Raw genomic sequence first — 9,545 nt, forward strand, 5'->3', positions numbered from 1 at the left:
CGGAGGGTCAGCTGCCTCCACCCGCCCCCACTAAACTACGCCAATGGTTGATTAGAGCATACTTTAAAAATAAATAATCTAAATGGAGTTTTATAATACTTTTAGTTTGTTTTTTTTTCAGAATGTGATATGACTTATGATCAGTAACAATGATAAATGGAAATTTATAAAATAATTAATTTCATAATTACTTTAATATTTATTTGATCTAAAATAAATACATGGTTTTAATAGTGAGTTTGTAAAAAATATTTTTTAAGTTCTAAATTGATTATTTAGCAGCTATATGAATAAAATAATAAATGTCCTAAAAAGAAAAACAATAGCCAAAAGATTTGAAAATAAAATTTACAAAAAAAAAAAAAAAAAAAAACCTAGCCGTGATAAATGGTATTGCATCAAATTTGTAATCAGATTATGTTTTATAAACGTTTATTTCTAAGAATACATTATTAATATTATAAAAACAGAGACGATTACAGACTAATGACAGGTAGACGAGCAACAAGTTACGCCGCTACTCCCTTTCTAAATAGCAAACTCCACCCTCCTAAAATATGATATAGAGTTATGCAACATACAAGATGGTGAGAATACAAAAATAGTGAATCTGCAAAATAGAAGAAGGTGTTAAGAGTACAAAATGTAGTACAAAAATAGTCAAACTAACATGACGTAAAATATTGAAGACTTAGGTACACATAATTATAATAATTAGGTATTTAAAGGTAATTAATTTAGTATTTAAAGGTTATTAATAAATAACTTTTTTTTTTGTAAGAAAAAGGTTAAAAGTATCATCAACTCAATCCAATATCCCATATTTACGAATGATTCACACCTTTAAAAAAACGTATTATCAACTCAATCCAATTAGTCCGCACAATTTATTGATCGGCATAATTGATTAGTATGCGTTGTACAAAGTGCACCTACCTGAATGCAATAAATTGCAAAAATTACTAATAACTAAAATTTGAATATATTATTAATTTTCTCTCTTCTTTTGAAGTTAAATCATAGAAAAATTGATGAAGATAAACTCTATTGTGATATTTAACTTATTAAATGTAAATCTTTATTCGGATATTTGTTAAAAGATTATGATTCCACTACCATAACTGTTAAAAATGAGCATTCAACATTTGCGCCGCGGAGGCGCCACGTAGGTTTTAGAACAATAATAGCGTCTCCCTTAACATCAACGGTCTCCCAAACTAGTGTTCATGGAAAAACTATTTACCATTTTGGTTTTCCTTGAAAACTATTTACAAAAATAGTGTTTTTTATTAATTTTGTGTTCTCCTTTTCTTTTAATCAACGTAGTAAACTTTTAATTATTTTTTTTATTCAATCAATCCATTTTCTGCATTTTATTTCTTTTATTATACCATTTCTTCCAATCAACCCAATACTTTCTTTTATTTATTTTCTACTTACTTTTTCTTTTAATCAACATAAAAAAACTTATTGAAAATTATTTATCATAGATGGATGTGGTGACCAAAGCTCTAATCTTGATTAGCATGATGGTGTGTCTCATTTCAGTTGCTCATACCCTTTCTGGTCGAGCAATCGTATCCACCCATCTTATGTTCATAAGTATTTTCTTGATTGTATTTTTTTTTTTTTGTATTAGTAATTTAATTGACTTTGTTTGATAGAAAATTTGTTTTTCTCTTTTTTTTTTTTTTGAACGGCAAATTTGGATCACTGACGGACCACTGGAGCATCATCGTGCCACCAGCGGAACCACCCGATCATATCCATCTCCATTAGGCATAATGCCTATACACCAATTCAGGAGGAAACCCAATAAATATGGAAAAACCCCCTTGTTAGAATCGAACCCAAGACCTATTAGGCCCAAAGTCTTATCCCACCCCAGAATGACACTAGGCTATAAAGCCTTGGACTCTCTTCTAACTTCTTCTCTTTAGTTTAGTTGTATAAAAAAAACTCTAAATACACCGCTTGTTTAATTTTTTTTGTCAACTCTCTGAATATATGTTAATTGAAGAAATACACCTTGTTTAAATTTTTTGTCAACTCTCTGAATAATTGAAGAAACAAACATATTGGCTTAATAAAAAGTATGATAAAAAATAAAACATTAATAGGTTAATTATAAAAAAAAAAACTATATGTTTATCAACTTTCAGAATATATGTTGATGAAAGATAAAACACACTGACTTGATAAAAGTAAAATATGATTAAAAAAATAAAACATTAACAGATTGATTATAAAAAAACTATATTGCGTAAATGGATAATAAAAGAATAAAACATTAATAGGCTGATTATATTAAAAATATATTAGATTGATCGAAAAAGGTATAATAAAAGAATAAACACGTAAGTGAATTGATTGAATTGGGAAAAAAAATAAAGGTTAATTTTGTTGGTTAAAAGAAAAAGCAAATATAAAATAAACAAAAATACTATTTTAGTAAATAGTTTTTAAAGAACACTAAAATTATAAATATTTTTTTCACCACCACCAGGTTAAAAATATTTATAATTTTAGTAAATAGTGGTGTATATTTATATACTAATGAATTATAAATATTTTTTTCACCACCCACGCAGGCCCCAACTGTCGGTCCCACGCAGGTCCCACGCAGGCCCCACCTGTAAGTATTTTTTAGTAAATAGTTTTTAAGAAAAAGGTTAAAAGTATCATCAACTCAATCCAATATCCCACATTTTCGAATGATTTACACCTTTAAAAAAACGTATTATCAACTCAATCCAGTTAGACCGCACAATTTATTGATCGGCATAATTCATTAGTATGCGTTGTGCAAAGTGCACCTACCTGAATGCAATAAATTTCAAAAATTACTATAACAAAAATTTGAATATATTATTAATTTTCTCTCTTCTTTTGAAGTTAAATCAGAGAAAAATTGGCGAAGCTAAAATCTATTTTGATATTTAACTTATTAAATGTAAGTCTTTATTCGGATATTTGTTAAAAGATGATGATTCCACTTCCATAACTATTAAAGATGAGCATTCAACATTTGCGCCGCGGAGGCGTCACGTAGGTTTTAGAACAATAATGACGTCTCCCTTAACATCAACGGTGTGAGATAAAGCCCAATAGAGCTCCCCTTTAAATAAATAAACTAAATAAATGAATCTGATTGGATGACAAACATGTGGGGCTCATTCTGTTCCTTTAGTGCTCGCGAAGCAACTGGCGAAGCCAAGGATAGCGCCCTCCTATGGCAGAGGAGGGTGAGGAGGGGTGGTGTTAACGACATCCTACTTTCTTTGGATTAAAAACTGAGTTAACTTATTAATTTTAGAATGAGAATCTTGTTAACTATTATGTGCGGGAGATCATTTATGATCTGTGACTTTAGCAAAGTCAAACTACTGATCAACTACTTCAAATTTTGGTTCTCGTGTTTTGAAGTTTTTAAAGGGTACAAGTTTGATCCTTCTAATCACCAACTGTGACTTTTTTACTTTATAAAATTAATCAACACCAACTACCTGTCCACCTGGAAGGCATACTTGTACAAGTTTTGTGAAAAAGACCCTGATCTTGGTAGTTTATTATATATTTATTCGATAAAAAAGTTTCTTCTTTGTTCTTGCTTCTTCTTTTGGGTTTGGTAAACTCAATATCATTCTGTGGATAGGTCATTCACTCACAAACAATGTACAAATCTCAAAATCCTTTATAAACAACACCACATCAGATTTACAAACTTCTATAACATCCCTACTTTTCTCACAATGTACAAATCTCACAAACCTCATAAAAACCCCAAAAGAAGTCAGTGGGAAGTCTGGCAGTCCGAACTTGAAGCGAACCGGATGGGTGCCACAATGTAATAGGACCCACAAAAGAAGTCCTTGGGAGGTTCGGCAATCCGAACATTAAACGAATCGAACGGGTACCATAATGTGGCCTGTCGAGTGATGTTGGTCCGTGGCACATGCAACGCTGGAACGAACAAGCAAAAAGCACCACATTGTGGGTGCTTTAATCAATTATATATTACATTTTTCCATTCAAAACACATTAAAAATATAGGATACTCGATAAATAGTGAACCCCCAAATATGAGAGTTTACTTTAGTTTTTCATATTACTTGGAGGATCATGGAGTATGAGGATGAGGACTCCTATATATGGGAAGGATAAAATAAAAATCCACTTGAGTTGAAAAAACTCAAAAACCCTTGAAAAACTCTATGTAACATTTTTATTTTTTTTCTAAAAAAATAGGCAATGTAACATACATATATTTTAACATTTTTGTAAAAAAAAGCGCTGAGTAGTTTTTTTTTTTTTTTTTTGAAAAAAATGTTAAAAATACCATGTTACATAATATATATGTCCAGAAAATGTAACATACAGATTTTGAACATTTTTTTTAAACTAGTTGACGTCTTTTACATTTTTTTCAAATATAAGTATGTTACATTCCCTATTTTTTAGAAAAAAAAATAAAAATATTATATAGGGTTTTCTTGAGTTTTTTCAACTAAAGTGGGTTTTCTTCCTATACTTCACCTATATATATATATATATATATATATATATATATATATTATATACATACACACATATATGTATATGGGTTTACTTTAGTTTTCCATTAATATTTGTTAACTAACCATCATTATATAATTTGGCAAAAGATCAAATACAAATAATCTTAACATACTAAACATACAAATTGAAGGAAAACCCAAAAAGACAAGGTGGCATTTTTGTAATTACCACCAACTATCAAAGTTACAACCAAAAATACTTAAAAAAACACAAATTTTTTTTTAAACATTTTTTATTAAAAAATCGCTACATTTCGTTAGCAAAAAAAAAAAATATATTTTTTTTTGGCTGCTACTAAAAGTAGCGATTTTTTAATAAAAAATGTTAAAAAATAAAATAAAATAATTTGTGTGTGTTTTTTTTTTATTTTTTTAGATTTTTGTAGGTTTTTTTGGGGGGTTTAGTTTTTAGCATTTTAGCTGGGGGGGGGGGGGGTTAGGTTTTTTTTAGGTTTTTGGGGGTGGGGGGGGGGTTAGGTGTTTTTTAGGTTTTTTTTGGGGGGGGGGGTGGGGGGGGGGGTTAGGTGTTTTTTAGGTTTTTTTTTGGGGGGGGGGGGGGTGGGGGGGTAGGTTTTTTAGGTTTTTGGGGGGGTGGGGGGTTTAGGTTTTTTTTTTTAGGGTGGGGGGAGTGGTTAGGTTTTTTTAGGTATATTTGTAGAGTAACTTTGATAGTTATTGATAATTACAAAAATGCCACCTTGTCTTTTTGAGTTTTCCTTCAATTTGTATGTTTAGTATGTTAAGATTATTTGTACAAGAACTTTACCCTATATAATTTAGCTAAAAACATATTTATCTCTAAAATTTGTTCACATTTTGAAAACACCACACATCTGATTCTCTATATATATCTTTATTTAATCAAATAATTTTTTTTCTCTTGTCTTCACTTACAAGCCATAAACAAAAATACAAGAATTATATATCGGTGGTGAATAGTGATTCTCTAGGAATCATTATTCACTCTCCATATATATTATATCCAACACTTGTGGTCTAGTGGTTGAGAGCAATGTTTTAAACACTGGTTTACACTGCCCGGTAGCACTGGTTAAATTGTCAGATATAACCGGTTAAATCGTCGATACACCAGGTTAAACCGCCCGATACACTTAGCTGAGTTGTTTTTGAGCCCAAGCCGGTACGGTATAAAAAAACAGTTTTTAAAACATTGGTGGAAAGGCTTGGGTTTTCCAATGGGTTTTGCAGAGGTGCCAGGTTCTATCATGAGCCCACCCGGGTTTTCGTCCCATAGTGTGTTACGCCAAAGAGTGTTCCGCTCTTGTGGTGGCACAATGTCTGTCAAGTGGCAGTCGGCGGTATGGTTTCCCGAGGGAAGATCCAAGCCAAACTCTGAAGTCAGCGTGGATCCGATTAAAACAACATAACCTAACCGAAGTGAGGGCAACATGACTTTCCAGTTTAAAAAGTGCAGTGTCCTAACACAAGAAAATTCAACGTTCCAAAAAACCTCTCCATATTTATTCCTTATTTAAAATAATTATTGGAGTGAACAAATTGACAAATTCCAAGGGTTGGAGATAATACAAGGATTTTAACCTTAATAAATGCTTCTTCAACACTTTCCACATTTAGAAAGTGCAATTGTTGGGCCTCATAATAACCAGAAGTCCAGAACTAATCTCATAAGCCTGGGTCTGTTGTGGATCATGCTTGCGAAAAATGAGAGGCTGGGAGCCTTTAGTTATGAATAAGACTCATAGCCCATAGGAAGTCTGAAGGCCCAATATTTAAACACCGTTTTCTATTCCTCAACATAAAAATATGCTATAGCATTTTATTTTGGAAAATTAAACAAGAAAGAGAAAAGTTAAGAGCACTGTTATTTTTAAATTATAATATATAAATTAAAATTATTTGTACTGCCATTACTTACTTTTTAAATCTTATAAGCTATCGTAAACTTTATAAAATTATGTAATATTTAAATATCTCGTATATTAAAATTTTAAATTGTGTAATATTTGGAATACATGAACTTTTCTATCAATTTTTGGATGTTATATATTAGATTAGCACATCTAAAGTGTGTCACATAAAAAAACAAGAATAATTATAAGAACAATGTTGTGTCACATGAAAATACAAGAATAGTTATAAGAACAATGTTGTGTCACATAAAAAAAAACAAGAATAATTATAAGAACAATGTTTGTGTCACATAAAAAAAACAAGAATAATTATAAGAAGTTAAGAACAATGTATTGCTTGTCCTTGTTTTTAGAAAAAAAAAAAGAATAATATCTAAAAACTAACATCTAAATGACGTGCATAATGATTGTATAAAAGATGGAAACATAAATAAACAAGAAAAACGTATATTGCCGAATAGTTGCTTAGGTTTTTTAGAACGTTGAAAATAATTTTATTGTGATTGCTTAGCAAGGCACTAAACCAAAAACAAAAAAAAAAAAAAAAAAAACAAAAAAAACAAAAACACAACTTACAATCAACTCAAAGGGAAAAATGCAAGTGAAAGTTTCATAAATTCTTCTAGAGAAAAAAATCTTGTCCTTACTTTTTATCCAAATAAACAATATCGCCTTAATTTTCTCTCTTACTTTGTAAATAGAGAAAAAACAATTGTTGAAAACTTTCTCATTCCACGCTCTCCATATAAAGCAACAAGTATTGAAAAACATCATCTAAATAGCCTTCTTTTTCAATGTATTGATTGATAAAAGTTTTGTTGGAGTCGAGTACCTCACACACTGTGCATGGGGTTACCGGGTTAGGGCTTTATCCTACACCATGCGCTGATTTGTCTTCATACTTCGCACACAGACTGGCAAAGCACAAGTAGGTAATCCACAATCTTGGGTTCTTCCTCACATAGTGTGCATAATTCATTGCCAATAGACACCTCTACTCGCAAGGGCCACCTACGTTGGGATTATGTTTTTGCCGCTCTCCAACAATAGAAATTAATTTTAATCATAGGTGTCACAATAATATAGGAAAGGCATACAACTATTGTGTGACTTGACCTTTAAACTTTCATAATGGTCTAAACATGGTTTTGAATGATCAATTTAGGACCATATATAACACTAAAAATTAAAAACATCTAGAAAGTGATTAATTATTGTTTCAATACACTAAAACATCATTTCACAACTTTATGAAAACAACAATATTTACATCCATCAATACAAGATATTCCAAGAACCAAAATCAAACAAATTTTTCTATATCCAATCTTCTATAAAAGTTTGAAATTCCTTTTTTCCAAAAAGATATAAAAAAAACTAGTTTCTAACACATAATCTACACTATGTTAATATCAAGGGAAAACAGAACAAAACGTGTCTGTGTGTTTGTTTTTTAAGGCTACATATTAAAACTAAAACTTCTTTAGAAGTTATGAAGGGGACCAGAAGGGGTGATCTTGATGACAAGCCCAGGAAACACATCATCCGGGTCATGAATATGCGGATTTTCTTCGACGATAAAGGGGTCACCGCACTTCTCGCTGATGGTGTGTAGCGTTTCACCTTCTCCAACGACATATATCTCGTCACACGTTGAACCCACCTCCGGATTCATTTTATCCATAAGAGAGTTTTCTGCGGTTAAAGAACCTAGTAACACAATAAGAAAAAGGAATATGATGCAATACCATCGAGCCGCATCGGTGTAGCTCACTGGGGTTCTTGATGAAGCCATGGAGCAAATCAGAGAATATACAAATATATATATAAATATATATACAGATGATGATGATGGTTGTTGTGAATTTGATGTTTTTGTGTAATTTGATAACTATGTGCGTGTATATATATACACAAATGAAATAGAGGAAGTTGGGTGGCCGTGTATGTGGCGTTAAGAGTAGACCATGCCGTGCTATTTTGGCTTTACTTACCTGCCGTTAGTTATGGTTAACAGTTAGGGTGGAGGGAGTGGTCACCAAACGGTAAGTGTTTAAACTATTTTCTAACCAATAACATCATGTCATGTCAAGTCCTACTCCATTGCTTTGTAATTGCTCTTTTTCGTGTGAAAAAAAAAGTCCCACTCCATTCTCTATTTTGCACTCAATCACTATTAATGGTTAAACACATGGAGAGTGGTAAACAATTTATTTAAAAAAAAAAAAAGATAAATTTGTTATTGGTTGGAAGGGGTTGGAACCCACCATTATCACTCTCCCTCACCCACATCTCTCCTCTTCACCCTCGGTAAATACCCACCAATTTTCGCCCTCACCACTCACCGAACTGAACTCACCGAAGGGGTGGCAATGGTTCCTCACGCGATAAACTCCTCTCCCCGCTCCACTCACCGAACCCACTCCGCCCACCCTTAACACTTAGTCCCAAAGTAAACGGCATATCCCTAAATCCATTTTTTTAAAATAAAAATATTTTCTTCTTTTTTTTAACGGTCAACAGAATCAATCCTGAGCACTCTCGGGGTACCCACTGGACAAACGGAATACTCCGACAGTAACCCGTGTCCACCACCAATTCTGGGGAAAACCCGGTAACCCACCCGCCTGTAGGCACAACAGTGAAATTACTGGTAAAACCCGTTTGACTCAAGGATCCAACCCAGGTTTCCCTGAGTCTCCTATCATTGCCCACCAGTGCCAAACTTTTATTATTATTATTATTTTATTTTTTTTGGGAAAGAATATTTTCTTCTAAGTGTATACTATTTTTTTTTTTTTTTTTTTGGATTTATACTTTGTATAGCAAGTAAACACAAGTAAGAAATTTTTAATGCAAGTTAATTAGTTGATGAATTTGAAGAAAAAAGGGAGCTTATTGTAACGAGTCAAACGTTTTAAAGATCGAGATTAACTCAATTTTGCTTGAACGCTTGGTTTATATAGCTAGTTTGGGTCTCATCGGGGACGACTTCAGTGATTTGTAAAGTGTACGTGCCTAGATGTATTTACATGGCGAACACATCAATGGTCCGAAGCTTTGACTGCCTGATGAC

The 9,545-nt window shown here is 32.0% G+C and overlaps 1 protein-coding gene across 1 annotated transcript; it reads right to left on the reverse strand.

Moving 5' to 3' along the window:
* Positions 1-7,952: 7,952 nt before the first annotated feature.
* Positions 7,953-8,264, reverse strand: LOC110867250. Its single transcript, XM_022116374.1, has one exon. It carries the CDS (start codon positions 8,262-8,264, stop codon positions 7,953-7,955), a length of 312 nt encoding a protein of 103 aa, XP_021972066.1.
* Between the last annotated feature and the right edge of the window lie 1,281 nt (positions 8,265-9,545).

The sequence above is a fragment of the Helianthus annuus genome, chromosome 7, assembly GCF_002127325.2.
Source record: "Helianthus annuus cultivar XRQ/B chromosome 7, HanXRQr2.0-SUNRISE, whole genome shotgun sequence".
Taxonomy (NCBI): domain Eukaryota; kingdom Viridiplantae; phylum Streptophyta; class Magnoliopsida; order Asterales; family Asteraceae; genus Helianthus; species Helianthus annuus.